The 17,995-nt window shown below is 31.4% G+C and overlaps 2 protein-coding genes across 2 annotated transcripts; one reads left to right on the forward strand and one right to left on the reverse strand.

Annotated features, from left to right (window-relative positions):
• Positions 1 to 5,987: 5,987 nt before the first annotated feature.
• PP2A-4 (protein phosphatase 2A-4) lies at positions 5,988 to 12,220 on the forward strand. Its single transcript, XM_007029028.3, has 11 exons — positions 5,988 to 6,342; positions 6,860 to 6,916; positions 7,080 to 7,163; positions 8,803 to 8,874; positions 9,592 to 9,663; positions 9,823 to 9,863; positions 10,167 to 10,233; positions 10,915 to 11,106; positions 11,203 to 11,292; positions 11,393 to 11,500; positions 11,683 to 12,220. Exons 1-11 carry the CDS (start codon positions 6,250 to 6,252, stop codon positions 11,746 to 11,748), a joined length of 942 nt encoding a protein of 313 aa, XP_007029090.1. The 5' UTR covers positions 5,988 to 6,249; the 3' UTR covers positions 11,749 to 12,220.
• Positions 12,221 to 12,841: 621 nt separating this feature from the next.
• Positions 12,842 to 17,072, reverse strand: SPP1 (Phosphatidic acid phosphatase (PAP2) family protein). The gene is made up of 8 exons (XM_018121573.2): positions 16,772 to 17,072; positions 16,558 to 16,653; positions 16,368 to 16,442; positions 16,120 to 16,250; positions 15,556 to 15,659; positions 15,340 to 15,468; positions 14,790 to 14,905; positions 12,842 to 13,394 (listed from the first exon to the last, which is right to left on the reverse strand). The coding sequence occupies exons 1-8, from the start codon at positions 16,931 to 16,933 to the stop codon at positions 12,984 to 12,986; spliced, it is 1,224 nt and encodes a 407-aa protein (XP_017977062.1). The 5' UTR covers positions 16,934 to 17,072; the 3' UTR covers positions 12,842 to 12,983.
• Between the last annotated feature and the right edge of the window lie 923 nt (positions 17,073 to 17,995).

Here is a 17,995-nt window from a genome sequence, read left to right on the forward strand (position 1 = left end):
TTTGGCAACTTGACTTTTCTTTTTCTCTCTCCTTTCTTCCTTCTCCTTTTTGGCCGGCCCCCCATTTTTCCTTCTTCTTCTCTTTGTCTTTTTATGAGTGGGGCATCACAACAATCTTTTTTAACCATGGCGTATAACATGTTTTTGTACATAGCGTGTAACAACAATATTTTTTTCAACATGGCATGTAACAATCTAACCATAGCTTGTCACATGTTTTTGTACATAGATGTAACAACCTAACCATGGCGTGTAACAAGCTAATCATAGCTTGTCACATATTTTTGTACATGGTGTATAACAACCTAACCATAGCGTGTAACATGTTTTTGTACATGATGTGTAACATCATAGCGTGTAATTTCATTAAAGGTAATTTTATCTAACTTGACTAAAAATAGTTAAAATTATAAAGATGATTATTTTTAAAAATATATTATATTTAAGGGTTATTTTTTAAAATATCCTTTTTTGAAACCTCGATAATAATCAAATACTGAAATATTAGAATTCGTTGGCGTATGATTTTAAAAGATAAATAAAAACTATTAAGTATGATAAATTTAAGAGTTCTTTTTAAAAATACCCATCATACATAAAGTGTTTTTAAAAATAACTTTATTTATAATTTTAATTATTTTTAGTTAAGAGAAATTAATTTTGAACAAAATTACTTTCAATGAAACCGACCTATATGTTTAGGTCCAACTCTCAAACCGACTCATATTCTTTAAGTTTTTCACACCAGACCATTTAACTTTGAAGTATTCCTTACCAAAAAGAAAAACGTTTAAGTATTTTGAGCATTTTGGAGTAATTTTTTGATACACGAAGAAAAACATTTAAGTGTTTTGAGCATTTTTTAAGCATTTTGAAGTGATTTTTGATACATGAAGAAAAATCTTTAAGCATTTTGAATATTTTTCGTCAAGTAGGCATATTCGTTAATTATGTTGTTAAACGGAATATAGTGTATCGTTTGAAGTTGTTGTTTTTGTTAAATAAAATTCAGTAGTTTTTGTGATTTTTAGGCATTACGTAATTAATTTTTGGGCATTGTGTGACAGTTTTAAGGCATTGCTTTACTAATTTTTGGGTATTACATGGCTAATTTTTGAGCATTGCGTGACTAGTTTTTAAGTATTGCGTGACTAGTTTTTAAGCATTATGTGACTAATTTTTAAGTATTACATGACTGATTGATATGACATTACGTGACTAGTTGATAGGTATTGCGTGACTAGTTGATAGGCATTGCGTGACTGGTTAGTAAGGAATTGCGTGACTATTTGCGTGAATTGTTAGTAAGGCATTGTGTGCTTAAGCATTGCTTAAAAATCAGTCACACAATGTCTAAAAACTAATCACGCAATGCCTAAAACCAGTCATGCAATACATAAAAACCAATCATGCAATGATTAAGTCACGTAATACCTAAAAATCAGTCTTGCAATACTTAAAAATCAGTGACACAATGCCTAAAAACCAATAATGCAATATCTAATAACTAATTGATTTGCCTACTTGCAACTAGATTTAAATTGTCAAAGTCATACAATGTTCTAATATACATATATGTTTAATCAATTTCAACTCCTCATCTTTTGAGTTCTATGAATAAACCAATCAACCAAAGAACCTAAAACATATATTTTTTTTATTTTTGCTAAGTTAAGAAATTGTGCATTTCATAAAAGAGAGATTACAAAATTCCATAATCTTCCGAAGCAAAACAAAATATATTCTTATTGAGAGGGCCTTACTCATTCCCCTTGTGTAAAAACAAAATATACTTCATTTACAAAGTATTATTTGAACAATTCTAACTAAAAATCCCATAAAAAGAAATAAAATCCCTAACAAACATGCTTAACAATCATATCAATCTCATATACAATAAAACAATGAACCACTAACTCATCAAACATGCTTTAGCTGTTATTTATCCCTGAGCCCATCATCTTAGCCAATCTAATCTAACTCATCAACACAGACATCTCCATCGCAGTACACATTTTAAAGCAAGTCATCACTGAAAACATCCAGTTACCACATTCATCATGCTGACTGCAATCACCATAGAAGAGTAAAATCACTATTCATCACCCTTGAGAAACCCAAGATCCACCATCCAAAAAAATAAAACAAAAAAAGAAATAGCTTGATGTCATCTCTGCTCTTTGGGATGGTAAGAAAGAGCTGGATAGCGAGATAGATAATATTTGGCAATAGAGAAATCGAGATTTAATTTTGAAAATTTTGTCTGGATGGAGGGATAGAGAAAATTAAAACTATTTTAATTTGTCTGAAATTGTTTAAATGTCATTGTTATCAAGTCATGTCAAAAATTAGCTAAAAATATAATGAATGATATTTTTGAATTAGATTTATGAAAAATGTTACCTCTCACAATTTCCTCTAAGTCTAATGTCAAAAATTATATTATTTATGTTCCTTTTGATTAATACATTTTTATAAAAAATGAGTAAAAACCCAAAACCAAATAGTAAAAATAAAAATATTAATCAAATAAAACTTTAATTAATTTTGACAACATGATAGTATTATCTACACTTCATGTGAGAAAATGATAAATATTTTTTCCTTAAGCAGGGGAAGGGAGTATTTTTGTTAATTAAGAATAAAAGATAATGCAATAATATCTATTCTTCTTATTTAGAAAAAAAATAAAAAGTAACTTATATATATATATATATATATATATATATATATATTATAAAGTGTTTTTGCCTTTGTGAGGGTAATCCCTTGACGAATTGCTAATCAAAGCAATGAAAAAAAAATTGTCATCAACAACAGTTGTATTTGATTTGAGTTTTTTTTTTGAAAAATACATATCTTTATTTATTTGAAAGTTTATAATAATTTGTGTAAATCATTTACTTCAATAGTAAATCAAATAAGTTCTTAAACTATTTAAAAAAAGTTAAATAAATATTTTTTATTATATTCAATCAATTTCATATATTTTTATTTTGATCAAATAAGTCTTTATTACTATTAAGCAAAATAATCTTAAGTCAAATGATATTGATATGAAATGTGAAAAATATCATATGGTTATATTTTCATGCTAAATTAACATGTCACATCATCATTAATAATGATATATTAATATGTTACATTATCATTAATAATGATATATTAATATGTTACATTATCATTAATTATGATATATTAAAATATCATATCAGCGTCACGTGACATATAATAACAAATGATATTTTGACTAAATCAATAATTAATCATAAAAACTTATTTAATTCAAAATAAAAAATATAAAGCTTAATTGATACAAAATAAAATGTAAGGATTTGATTGATAAAAACTAATTTGAATTTTTCTAAATAGTTTAGGAACTTTTTTTTATATTATATCAAAAATGAAATTTGAATATTCTTTTCCTAATTCAAGAATATATATATATATATATAACAACTTGATTACAAGCTTTTAAAGTAATAATTGAGTAATAGACTCTAAAATTTCAAGTCTTAAGTGACTTAAATTAAGGTACATGTATTTAGAATAATTCTTTAAAGCTCCTCGTTTGGGCGTGGAAAATAGTATAAGTTTGAAAACTTATATCCCACACTTTTTTTATTAATTGAACAGTTATATCCCACTTGTTCTAAATTTAAAACTAAATCAAACAAAACAAGTACCTTTGAAAATGTCTTTATTATAATTTCCAATCATCATATATGTGTTTAAATAGCAAAGAGTCATAAAGTCCAAAAGTAAGCAATAATTGTGATTGGAGGCGTAGGAGCACATCCAACTAGGTAGTTTCATAAATCCCCAGGTAGGTGAAAATTGGTAGCACTGAAAATTTTTGGTAATTTCCTTTCAAACTCAATTGGGAGAAAATGGGCTTTTCCCTTCAACCAAATCCTACTACCAATTGGGCTAAACCCCTTCAACAAGTCAGAAACACAGAAACTCGCTCGCATTAACATATTGCAAACAAAGCCCAAGCTTGGCTTGAAACCCAACCCATATTATATTTATATATTTAATTACACATACTTAGACATACATAACTTTTTTTTTTTTGAGAGAATAGGCTCATATAAGTTATATTATATATTTAATTAAGAAAATTTATTTACATTGAATATAAGAATATTTATGTTCGTATTTCTTGCGTCACATAAGCTAAAAACTAACTATTATATTAGATCATATATTGAAACTACTTTGAAAAATTATGATAAATAACTTTCAAAGTGTAAACAATAATTTACTTCTTTATGCATTTCATAAACAAATTCAATAAAATATAATTTGATTTTTGTTTATGTTCATTTTTTCTTAAAAGTTTTGCTCACAACTAATGTAAAAACACTTTTCAAGATTATTGTATTAAATAATATAAATTGGAGAAGAATTCAATTAAAAGAATCGAAATTTTTAGATTGTGATGCGATTTTTCTTGTTTATTTTGCCTGCTGATTGCACAGAGGCCCTCACGAATCCAAGTACAAGTGTCCATTGGAGCGGTGTCGAAGATTCATTCACTTTTTGGTCATTACCGTCCCTCGCAAACATAAGAATTATATTATTTTTATAATAATAATTTAATATGATTATTACTATGCCTTTTTTGTTTCTTATCGTATTTTTATTTTTTATTGTTTGTTGCAAATTACCATTATGCCATGCGTGATTTTTTTTGACAAAAAGTAAATTGGGAGGATACAAATAATAGGACGGAAGAAATTCAAAAAGTTATTTCTTCTTGTTTTTTCCTTAGTCCGAATGTTATTTTTTAATATATATTTTTATTTACTTTTGTCATAATTTCTTGAAATAACTTAATTCCTTAAACAAACACTTTTAAAATTAATTTTTTAATTTTTCTTTTTTTCCTTTTTTTGACCCCTTAAATTTTGTAAAAAATAAAAAAATAGACAAGATTATAAAAAAAGTGCATGTAGCATACAATTAGAGAATCCTACAAGTGGTATTTTTTTGGTACTAATCTCCAAAGAGAAACTTCTGTGAAAATATGGCACATTTTATCTTGATTTGAAAAATAAATAATTTATTTATTTTTAAATTTTATGTAAAATAATACAATGTGACTGATGTTTAATGAATGTATACCTTTATCTTTTAAAAGATTTTTGATACATATAAAATATTATTATATTTTGAATTATACAATAGAATTTTCATTTTATGAAATGTTCATATTATTCATTAACGACGATAATGAGTATCTAGTATAAGATATTTTACATTATTCGATTTAATTAAGTATGATTAAAATATCTTATAATCAGAGGTTGAATAATGAAACTACTAATCACCATAGGTTTGGATAATGATTTTGACGTATCCACTATCTGTATTCAATTATAAATAATAATTTTTAATATTAAATTATAATTATGTATATTAATTTATATTTATAAATTTTTTATAATTAATATAATACTCACTAAAATTCATTAATTGTTGTAATTATAATTCTAAACTTTGATTTTATTTGTATGAATTAAGGTTAACTTATTAATTTATTTTTTATTAATAATATACATAAAAATTAATTTTAAATTTATTGTAATTAAGTATTTAACGAATTTAAGTATTTAAGAAATAGTATTTAGGATATCTAAAAAAAAAAGAATAGTATTTAGGATAGTGAGAGATGAGTTCAGACAATAACTTTAAATTTTAATAAAATATTTATAAAATTTAGATATTCAATCAAATAATAGAATTTGACATAAGATATTTAAAAAATAGCAAGTATCTTACACATTAACATTCATATGTTTCGACCATTTACAAATAAAAGAAACAAAATACTAAATTAATTATATTAACCTCTAAAGTGCTAATTAAAAAAAAAAAAAAAACAATACGTAGTAATAGTACTATCGATGCATTGCGTTTACCTATATATAAAAAAACAAAGGCATTTCGAAGGTTCACATTAAATTTTTAGAAGTCGTAATAATGGCAAAGCCACTGGGGTGATAAGGTAATTGAACCTCAGATCTACGCCAGACGCTCCACTCGCTGCTTCAATTCACGCGCCCTCTCATTTCGTCTTCGTGACAGGAGCAAAGAGAGCCAGAAAGGTAGTGTAGAGAGAAAAACGAAAAAAGAAAATATTTAAAACCCAAAAGAAAATTTCCCAATCCAAACTAGGGTTAGGGTTATCCCTAATCCGTATAACGGTTCTCACGCTTGATTATTCCAACTGGTATATCAAAGATGGGCGCTAATCCCTCACCAACAGACTCAACCACCGATCTCGATGAGCAGATCTCGCAGCTCATGCAGTGTAAGCCGCTTTCGGAGCAGCAGGTACCTGTTCTTTTCTCACGATCTGTTTGTTTTCCAAGAAAGCACGGAAATATTTTAGGAATTAGCTCAGTAGTGTGTGTATATATATATATATTATTTGTGAATGATCGATTAGGCTCTGTTTCGATGCGAAATGAATATCAAAATGATTTTGAATTAAATTTATTTTAATTTTTATTTTTGCAATATTTAGTAATAATTCTGATTCTTTTTAAATTTTTAATTAGAGTTACTACAGTTAATGAATAAATAAAAAGTGCATTTCCTTGTTCATTTCGAAGCCAACAAAAAAAAAAAATCAATTTTTCGATATATTCGATGTAGGTAATTTTGAAAGAACTCGGGATGTTTGCAAAAAAAAAAATGTTGTGTGTTTAAACTGCTCTTACTGCCAGATTTCTTGTTTTATTTGAATTATGTCATTCTCAGTTTGATCAATGGAAGTCCTTTTCTTTTTCCCATCTTGGGCGAATATAATTGTTAGTAACTGTATTAGCTTTCGTGTTGCCTTCTTTAGGTCAGAGCATTATGCGACAAGGCAAAGGAAATATTAATGGAAGAAAGCAATGTCCAGGTTTACCATTTTATTTTTGCTCGCCTTAGTCTCTAATTCCAGTCGAAATCTTTGTTTTCCAGGATCTATATGTCTTTATTTACTGATGTATTTTGGAGATGCTGAGATTTCTCATCCTTGATATGGCAAAATATTGATTTTCTTTTTAATTTTTGTATCACAGCCTGTGAAAAGCCCTGTGACAATTTGTGGTGATATTCATGGGCAGTTTCATGATCTTGCAGAACTTTTTCGAATTGGAGGGAAGGTACTTTTTCTGACTGTGACCTTATTTTGGTATTCAGTTCTTCTGTTTCAGCTGAGGGAATTTGTAAATAATTAGTTGAGACCTCAATGCTTTTGAAGATTGGAGCTCTACGAAGGTTTCTTGATTGAGCGAATGTCAGTGTAATGATGATATCTTTAATTTAGGGTTAATGTCACATTTAGTCCTTGTACTGTAAGAAAATATTTAATGGGATACCTTGTACTAAGTTCAATATGATACTTGAGCTTTAGTTATGTGAATCAATTTACCCTAACATTTAACATTGTTTTCAAAATCTATTTGTGTGACTAATCAACTAAATTGTGACACATGGCAGGAAAAATGTGACGTCACCCAATGAGATCATCTTAAGTTGCATGCGTGGATAACTTTGTGTCCTAATTTTTTTAAATGAAAATTTTTAAAAATAAATTATTATTTTTTTAAAAATAAAAAATTGAAAATCTTTTCAACAAAATTTCTTTTTCTTTTCTTTCCTTCTATCTTCTCACTCTCTCGATTGCCCATCTTAATGGCTGAATCCGGCATCAGTAGGCTGGAATCAGCTTGAAACAGGTTGATCCGCTTTAAACATGTGGTGGATCTGGTCTGTTTTCATGCCTTTTTTGGCCTATTGATGCCAGATTCGGCCTTGGCTGGCCAGATTTGGTCATTTATTGGTTGGATCTGGCTTTTAGGTGGGGGGATTGGGAGAGAGAGGAGGAAGGAGAAGAGAGAGAAGGAAAGAAAAAAAAAAAGAGAAAGATTTTTTTAAACAAATAAATGTTCTTTTTTTTTTATTTTTCAAAAAAATAAGAACGTCTCTTTTTAAATTTTTAAATTTTCAATATTTCAAAAAATAAATTAAGTTGTAGAATTTTGATTTTTTAATTTTTCAAACAATAATTTAAATTTTTGAGAAAAAAGAAAGGAAAATTTTTTGGAAGTTTTGTTTTCATTTTTTTAAAATAAATTTTCTTTTTTCTTTTTTTCTCTTATTATATTTTTCAGAAAATAAAATGTATTTTATAAATTTTCTATTTTTTATTTTTCAAAGTATAAAACTATATTTTTAAATTTTTATTTTTAAAATAAACAATTAAATTTTTTAACAAATGGGAGTATGGCATGTGTCTTTCCTAATTATTGACCTAAAAAGTGAATTGGCATTTTTTGACCAAATGGTGCATTTTGGTTGGTCCACTGACACGTCATCTAATTTTCTTAACGGCTTTAGACGTTGGCACTGTGATAAACGGAATGAAAGTTTGGATACCACATTGAACATTTCTTTATATAGATATCATATTAGACTTTTAGGTAAACTATAGGGGCTAAATATGACATTATCCCTTTAATATATCTTCTTTGGAATGTGTTAACTACGTGTAAGCTTTTTCGCTCTGGCACTTTATGCTTTAGAGTTTTGTTTTGATAACAATTTTCTATTTAATATTTACCTCTTATAACTAGATAGTGTCCTTATAAATGTCATTCTGGTAATCTTAGGATGTGTTACAACTTATATATGCTTGCTTTTCCTCATCTATTATACAGTTTTGCTTTGTTTTTCCTGTGCTTAAGATCAGGCTTTCCCTTGAGCTTATGCCTTACAGTTGTTTTTTTTCTTAACTGACAGTGTCCGGATACAAATTACTTGTTTATGGGAGATTATGTGGATCGTGGGTACTATTCTGTTGAAACTGTTACGGTATGTACATGATAAATCATAAAAAGCCTTTGTCTACCCTTTTTCATGAAATTATGTTTTCAGTTTCTTCTAAAATATGGTCTAGAGGCAGAAACAGCACACATTGTAAAGAAATTTGGGCAAGACTTTTAAGGGTTTTGGCTGTTAGCTGAGTGAAATTTGGCCAGATGCTCCCATCACCACCAGAAGACAAACACCTGACTTGGTTTGATATCAGTGGCCCTTAACACTTTGACTTTGAGATGCCTTGGCCTTTTGGAAGATTTCTTTTGTTGTTGGGCGAATAATACTGGTTAAAGAGATGGTGAGCTCATTAGATTTTCCTTTGGAATGGAGTTTTGGGTTTAGATTTACTGCATTTGCTCTTATCCGTCACTTTTGGTTCCCTATCTAGTGGAAGCACTTTAAATTCAGATGTAATTCAGGAGGGAAATGATGGGAAACTTATTACTAGTGGTTTTTTCACTACTTTCCACTTTAAGGAGAGTATACTCCGTGCTAGATTTATGCTAGATATTTTTAAAACTCTGGAGTCAAATGGTGTTGCCTGCTGTTACTTTTTCTGTTCATAAAGATGCATATTATTATGTTCATAGAAAGTTTTGCATTAGCTAGCATAATCTTTGTAAATTGAGATCAGCAACTTTACAGATCGATAGTAAAACTTAAACCATTTATGCATTCCATTTGGATGATACTGATTTTTTGCTCTTTCAGCTATTGGTGGCTTTAAAAGTCCGTTATCCACAGCGGATTACCATTCTCAGAGGAAATCATGAAAGCCGCCAGGTATGAAGTTTGCATCTTCTTCCTGGCCTTCCCACACATGTGAAAGTTTGACATGATATGATGTTATATTTTGCATATCTGAGTCTTAATTCAGAGTTTGTCCAACTATAATAGTGAATGTCAAGCTAATTCTTGATTCATTCCCTTTCTTTTTGGCAGATCACTCAGGTTTACGGGTTTTATGATGAATGTCTGCGAAAGTGAGTTCTATGCACAATCTTCATTTCAAAGGCTGTAGTATTATGAGCCATAGATGTACTAGCTTTCACATTACTATATGCTATTCTTTATCTTTTCAATGATATTTTTTAAACTACTCTTTATCAAGTTAAGAAAATAAAGATGTATTGCATTTGCTTCGATTGATATGATATATAAAACTAGTAGATTTGAGTTTCTGGAGATATGCCCTTCAGATAAATTGCAGTCATGTGGAGACAATATATTTGCTTCTTCCTCTTGCAAATCCATGATAATATTTTTTTCTGGTGATTTACATACAGGTATGGCAGTGCTAATGTTTGGAAGATCTTTACAGACCTTTTTGACTATTTTCCATTAACTGCTTTGGTGAGTAGAACCAATATATGGTGCATGCTAGGAAAGAAAGAACTAAGGACATATATATCAGCCCTTTTGTTTTTTTGATATTTGACATTTATGTTTTACTGGGCTTGTATTTCATTTGGCTTTGTGTGTCGACATTGTTGTCGTTCTCCTTGCAGTTTAGTGTTGTGGTGCTATTATTATACTATAATATTAGTGTAAAATATTTATTCCTATTTCAGTTTTGGAGTTTGAAGAACTGTCATTTTGGTTGGGCAAGAAAAGTTGGGATTTAGAGCTTGCTATATATATTCTCATTGTTAAAGCATATCAAGATCATTCTAAGCAGAAAGTAGAAGTCTCTTAGTTTCTACTTTAAAAATTGGCATTTATTTTTTTCCAGAATGTCATGGAAGCGATTGGCTGTATCTTGTATTTATGTTTAAGGTAGACTGAATGCGCTGCTAAAAGAACATACAAATATGGTTTTCACTGCAGAAGAAGATAAATTATTTAATAATTATTGCAAAAATCAAAATTACCAACTTTATTACTATGTTGTTTTAGTCCTGCCTAAAAATATACACAGCCCTTGTAATTTTCGCGTGTTAACTTTATACCTGCTAGATTGAAGTGAGAATGATGGTAGTCAAAATGGTTTTGTTGTCTCCATTCACTGATGTATTGATGTTTTCTTCTTTTTAGGTGGAGTCGGAAATATTTTGTCTGCATGGAGGACTGTCCCCTTCGATTGAAACTCTGGATAACATAAGAAATTTTGATCGTGTTCAAGAGGTTCCTCATGAAGGGCCCATGTGTGATTTATTATGGTCTGACCCAGATGATAGATGTGGTTGGGGTATCTCACCGCGTGGTGCTGGATATACTTTTGGCCAGGTAACATATGTCCAAAGTGACCAATTTTTGACACTTTAGTGTTGCCTTGGCTTTTATTTCAGTTTTTTAATAACAAATGTGCATTCTTCTCTTCAGGATATATCTGAACAATTCAATCACACAAACAGCTTAAAATTGATTGCTAGAGCTCATCAACTGGTTATGGATGGATTTAACTGGGCTCATGTAATCATGATTCTCAAAACTTAAATTATTATTATTCTTGCTTGTATGTCCAGTCTAAAGCGCTTCGGGTTTTGAATTCAAAATTATTGTTTTGGAACAGGAACAAAAGGTGGTTACTATATTTAGTGCTCCTAATTATTGTTATCGTTGTGGAAACATGGCTTCTATCTTGGAAGTTGATGATTGCCAGAGTCACACATTCATCCAGGTCTGTCTCTCTCTTCTCCCCCCCTTGTCCTCTTTCTTTCCCACCCTACTCTTTTCCTTTTCCTATCCATGTATGCACATTTGTACACAAGTAATGTAAAAGAGCAATAGCTAAATTTTGAAATCGGATGCTTGGATGCTTTTCTGTGCATTTGTAAAGTTGTTAAGTTCATCTTGCTGCAGTTTGAGCCGGCTCCAAGGAGAGGAGAGCCAGATGTCACTCGTAGAACGCCAGATTACTTCCTCTGAAGCAGCTGTGTCATAACTGATTCAAGTTACTCTACTTTTCTACCTCTCCTCCATCATCTTACATAGTCAGGTAGTTGCCAATCCTTTGCAGAAGTCTGTTGCATCTACTACCTGCGAGTTCTTACATGGCATGTTTTTTTGGTGATGGTGGGCACCAAAAGCATGTATACTAGGCTAGGAAGGTGGCCTTTAATCTATCATACACTTGGATATTCTGTCAGAGAGATTGCATAGCTGATGAAAGACTGACACTATCAGAATGTATTAATTATGTAGTTTTTTGTTTTTTTTTTTGTGTTTGTTTTGTTTTTTGGCTCATTCTATATTTTTAGCGTCTGTACTGGAGACGGAAAAGTTCAAATATTTAGTTGGTGTTTTGACCTTTCCCTTTACCAACCCAAATGAGGCTAGGCTAGTTAATGGCTATTCTGTTCTATTGTCTTATACCTAAGCTGGATTAAATTTTGAATTATGGGTCTGGTATTTTTCTCCTCTTTTGAATTATTGTTGGATGCTGCGCTTTATCTTGTGTCTGTATGTACATCAGAAGACCGTCCCCACAAGGTTTGGAGGTAGTAAATCATTCATATTTATCTCAGAATAGGCAGCGAAGCTACCTGGGTAGAAATGAGTTGGATTTCATCTTCAGATTATTCCATCGCCATGAAGCTATTGTTTTTGGGGTGAAAGATTTCTCTCTAAAATACAAAAATGGCAACGGGCTTTAGTTATAGTGGAGCATCCTATAAGCGAGTTCAAATACCAAAAATATAGCCTGCGTTGAGTTCGGGGCATGAAGTTTCCTACTTGACCAGACCTCATTCATACAAATATTCTATTCACTATAATATACATTGCTTTATGGTGTCAATTTTATCACACTTTGAGGTTGGCTTCTTGTGTCATTTCCAAGCAAGTGACATGTTCAGGGATTGCCCTAGGCAATTTGACAAGAGGAAGCAAAGCCCCAATTGTATATCAATAGGAAGATTTTATTCATTTTTTAAGCCTGCAGAGATGCTTAGGATAATTTAATATTACACATATCCATCCGCTGTCATTCCGATTTGATGAAGGATCACTACATGGTACGTTATATATGTAATTGCAGATGATCTTTCATTTCATTAACATATAAAAAAATGGACAATTCAGTCACTAAACAAAAATGTGAATTACAAACTAGCAGCATGCCCCCCTAAAACGTGCTAATAATGTAGTACCAAGGACAAGCATCACAACCTCAGGTAAGAGAAGAGAGATGGAACAAGATCTACCACGGACCATGCTAGCCCTGCGTATTGAAGGAATCTAATACCTGTGTCGACATCAAATAAATCTTGGCGAGAGAAAAATAACATCTTTTGGACGTAACTTGATTGCTTAATCTCACTGGACTTCTTCTCAATAGCTGAACCATTAAGCATTGGGATGTAGCTGGTTGATTTTATAGGGATACCCAATGTATTTGATACTACAGGAAGGATCCATTTTGCAAGAGCCTTGCTACAGAACTTGACAATAAGGATTGTTGGTATCCCAACAAGCATTCTTCCCAAAAACGCAGGGATTGTGAGTTGCGAAGTAAATATTCGTGGAACTGCTTCATGGTGGAACTGGTGGTACGTCTGCTGGATCCCAGCAACCTGGTTTAACATTTTCACTTTAGGTTATATGGATGAATGTGAAAGCATAATATTTTTTTTCACTTAAGGGGGAAATCTATAGATTTTATTAGGTAATGCGTATGAAAATAACATAAAAATTTTGTTTCTATGTTAAACAAGTCATATTATCTCAACAAATGATGTTCGCTTATCAAGTAACATGCACGTCTTTGCAGTGCTACGAATATTTTGAATTCCTACAAGTACAAGGCTCAAAGCAAAGGCCTAAGGCATGATGCTAGTAGTAAAGCACTTAACCTGTTTCATCTGCTGGATGGGTGCCTCACTGCCTATGCAATGGCAGAACTGAACCCAATACCACTCAGATGAAGCTGATCTCGCTCAGTCACTTGATCTAAAGGTATCGCACTAGGTTGAATAGGAAGCATTTCATTGCATAAACAGATGGTATATCCATAACCACATTCTATACCAATAGTAAGGGCACAAAATTTACCCCCCAGTAAATTTTCAAATCATGAAGTGATTCACTATTATAATGGTATCAAACAATATGCACAATGTTGGGCAAGCACCAACCACGTCACTTTAATAACTTCTTAGATACTTTTCCTCTATTCCAATGCATTTGCTCAATCTTTTCTGTGTTGGTGTATATGTAGAAATCTATATATTCATACTAATAATATTTGTCAAAATGCAGAACCCTAGCTTAGAATTACTCTTGATGCATCTTCTAAATGATCAAACAGCTTCAGAAATTTTCTTTGACACAACCAGCATTTACATGATATCTTACTGCAGTCAGGAGTGCAATAAAATAGTGACGTTCCAATTTGCCATCTAACTAGGCTTTTTGAAGGAAACAAAGGGAAATTCTCTTCTGTGTGTTAAATCATGCAAATCCTAAGTTCCCAAACGAACTTGAGAAGCCAAAAGCTAATCTTTATTGTACTAATAGATAAAGTCTAATATGGTAATCCCATAACCTCTTATATACCTTAAAACTGCCCCTATAACATTAAATATTTACCTCTGAATATCTCTATTCCTAACCATAGATGCCAGGGTATCAGTTGTTTGTCAAGCATGAAGTTCCTATATGCATAACAGTACAGACCACTTTTGACTTTTTCAAGGCACAAGCAACTGTGGCTATCTTACTAAAACAAGATATTATAGTTTTTTCCCAGAGACATGCACATATTTCATATTTTCTTCAATGAAAACAATGCATCTCACAGTTTTATTTTCTTGTTTCAAGAGCCTATGATCTTAACTTTTTGCATTCAATAATGTTAATAGATTTTAAAGACAGTAATTAGTCAAAGATGCATTGCCAACAAGAATTCAGGTTATAACAGAAAATAGCTTAGAATAATTTCAATGCTATATGGTTGATCGATTACTTACAATTCCGAATGCAACACCGTTGAAGGCAGTGTGGTACTCAAAACTTGGAGTTGGAAGCTCGGGAGTGGGATAAGCAAAAAGTAAGAGGAAGCTCAGTGCAGCCCAAAAGGATGTAACTGCAACAGGAAAAGTAAGCATAAAAAATATAGAAAGTATATCTTACATTTCAACATTCAAATATTCAACTAGAACCAGGAATATATATTATGTTTCAAGCATTAGAATACCAATCATACTTTGTGAGATAAAAAGCCACCGCTCATATTAATCAACAGAACCAAGGGCATGGAAACAGAAGACTGACTTAACTATTCCTAAAAGCCCCATCTTTACAGGAATTACAAACACGCCTAAGTTATGGCACACAGCTTGTCTCCTTTATTTACAGAGATTTCAGTCTTCCAAATCGAGTCCTGATGCCTACCAGGCCAAATTCTACAGTTGGTTTGGACCCCTATTCATCTAAGTGGGTAGGTAACAATTCAACCTGCTCAAACAGACTCTTTTTGCATATGAAAGCACTAAATATGCTGACTGTAAGTTTACTTACCGTTTTGTCCTGAGACAATAAAACCATCCACATATTCATGGACTGTTAGCCAAAACGCAAGAATCACCAATCCAACAGCAAGTCCACCAATGATATCAATCAAGCTATGCATGCCAAGATAAATCCTTCCTAGCAACGAAATAAAATTTGGTTGAACATTTGCAGTAAGGAAAAGTTAGAACTCTATCAAGAACTTTCTAATAAAATTAAACTTACCAACTCCAATGAGGCCCACAAGCAAGCCAGCAAAGGCAACTGCAGCAAGTTCCACACAAGCATCTCTACTCTGTGCGGAGGATAGAACATAGTATAAAAGGTATCTGGATGCAAAGGCATAGCAACTCAGTAATGATTTCAATTCTCAACCAAATACAAACTGATGAATTGACAAGTAAATATAGAAGATTTCTTTATTCATTATAAAGGGTTGGCAATCCATCAGATCCAAGGCTTTTCTTTTAGTTTTTCCTTTCTTTTCCTGTCCTATCAACACATGAGAATTGCTTTGAGCTTGATAACAATGTATATACTTTATTCCTGTGATTCTTTAGGCATAGGACTTCCAAGGTTTCTTGACCAATATTGAAGGGTTAATGAGCAAGTCACACTCACACCTTGTTGATATCCTTGAAGCACTTTTGACCACAATTTAATAGTTGTCTCAATAACACTATTTCTCAAAAGAGCCATTTATGAGAACAAAGTACTGATAAAAGGTGAACCGTATCAGCTAGAACAGAAGCACGTAAAAAAGTTAATGTAAATAGGAAACTTCAATACCCTGATAAGCATACTGTGTTGAGAGTATGAGAAGAAGGCAATCCATATTCCAGCGCATTATCTTCTTCATCTTTTGTGGCCGTTATCCTTCTAACAGGTGGGCAACTGGGTCTAGGAGCTGACACCACATCCTAGAAACAATACAGACCACCAAGCAAAAACCAAACAAAGTATCAACTTTATGGATTCATTCAATACATTATACAAAAAAAGAAGATAAAAATATGTAAGGAGGAGAAAAGAAAAACCTTTATGCAGTTGCCCATATAATCACAGAAAGCCATCAACAATGTCATCTGCCTAGCCAATTTTCCATGCCCACTCTAAAAAACATCATCCAAGAAAAATACCCAATATGAACAATTACATATCAGAAGTAAACACAAAGAGAGAGAGAGAGAGAGAGAGAGAGAGAGAGAGAGAGAGAGAGAAACATACCCAGAAAAGCAAAGGAAGGAAAGCAGTGTAAAAAGGCACAGAAACTATAGAGGACAACACAGAAAAGAGACCATCCCAGAGTTTATGCTGATGTTTCTGTCAAAAAAAGAAACCCACAAGACCAAAGACAATTAGAATCACCCAGAAAAGCTTAAAAGCCAACAAAGAAACAAAAAAAAAATGACAATCTGGTATAGTTTCTTTTGGTCCAAACCTGGATCTTGAGGATGATAGAAGTGCCTGTTACAACACGGTGAGCCACCCGAGGTTGTAGCAAAGATCTAATCTTTTTGGTTACATTGAAATATGTAGATATAACAATCCAAGAAAAAATTCCACATAAAGCCACCCCTTGCCACGCTGCTATGCTCTCCATTTAATCTCTCCTCCTCTTTCCTTTCCCTTCCTTTCCCTCCTCCAAATGGGGGATCAGAAGAAGAAACAAAAGAAAACAGAAAACAAAGATTCCTATTTCCACAGTCTGTAACTTTCAAACTACTATTAAAAAGACTTGGACTTGGGGAGGAAACTTAGGAGGCAATTGGCTAAATTTTGTTGTTTTCAATGTCCGTCACACGCTCAAAAAAGAAAATTACTGTAACCAAATTACTATTTGGTGTTCATTTTTTTTTTCTTTTTTAAAAATTGACATATTTTCCTTTTGGGTTCATGGCTTAGTTGGACTCTGACTGGCAGAGAGAAAGGTCAGCAACAACACGGAGTAGAACATTCTAATGAAAAAAATATAAAGAAGGGAAATTGAGACCATACATTGGAGCTTCGCATTAAAGTGGTGCTGCCACCTTTTAGGTTCCCATTTAATGCCGGCACAGCCACTCCCATGTGCTTTGTTTCCAAAGGTAGTCATGTGTTTGCTTGTGTGAGTTAGTAATGATATGTGGATTTTGATTAATACTTTTTTTCACCTCTTTCTTAAGGACTAATGTAATTATAAATGTTTTAATATTGAAGCTTATTATAATAAGAGTCCTAATCTTGCATTTCACATTGGTTTTTTTTTTTAAAGATTTGCATTTCATATTGTTGAGATACTTTTTTTCTTTTTCCTTTGTGAGGGGAAAAAGTAACGGGATGATGCATCACATGGAATTAGTGGGAATTGCCAATTACTCTATTTATTTATGGAATTTTTTAAATTTTATAAATTTAGATCTTAGATGATATTTGGTATAGGAATGTGCATTCATATTTCTTATAATGTGTCTAATTAAATTATATTATAGTATTTGTTTTGAAATAAACCAATGCGGTGTAATATTGTAATGCAATTAATATAATATAAGATTACAATACAATTAACATATTACAATGCGATCATATTACAGTTCATGAATGTAATGAGACTGCATTGAAAAACTAATGTAATCTCATTTTATAACTTATTCTGTAATATTATCAAACTTGATTTGATATTTTT

Source organism: Theobroma cacao, chromosome 5, assembly GCF_053813885.1.
Source record: "Theobroma cacao isolate CCN51 chromosome 5, ASM5381388v1, whole genome shotgun sequence".
Taxonomy (NCBI): domain Eukaryota; kingdom Viridiplantae; phylum Streptophyta; class Magnoliopsida; order Malvales; family Malvaceae; genus Theobroma; species Theobroma cacao.

Coding starts and splice junctions, on each gene's coding strand:
- PP2A-4 (XM_007029028.3), top strand. CDS start 6,250: ATGGGCGCTAATCCCTCACCAACAGACTCAACCACCGATCTCGATGAG. Junction 6,343..6,859: donor AGCCGCTTTCGGAGCAGCAG/GTACCTGTTCTT, acceptor TGCCTTCTTTAG/GTCAGAGCATTATGCGACAA. Junction 9,664..9,822: donor GAAATCATGAAAGCCGCCAG/GTATGAAGTTTG, acceptor TCTTTTTGGCAG/ATCACTCAGGTTTACGGGTT.
- SPP1 (XM_018121573.2), bottom strand. CDS start 16,933: ATGGAGAGCATAGCAGCGTGGCAAGGGGTGGCTTTATGTGGAATTTTT. Junction 16,443..16,557: donor TCCTTCCTTTGCTTTTCTGG/GTATGTTTCTCT, acceptor GATGTTTTTTAG/AGTGGGCATGGAAAATTGGC. Junction 16,251..16,367: donor ATATGGGCAACTGCATAAAG/GTTTTTCTTTTC, acceptor TATTGTTTCTAG/GATGTGGTGTCAGCTCCTAG.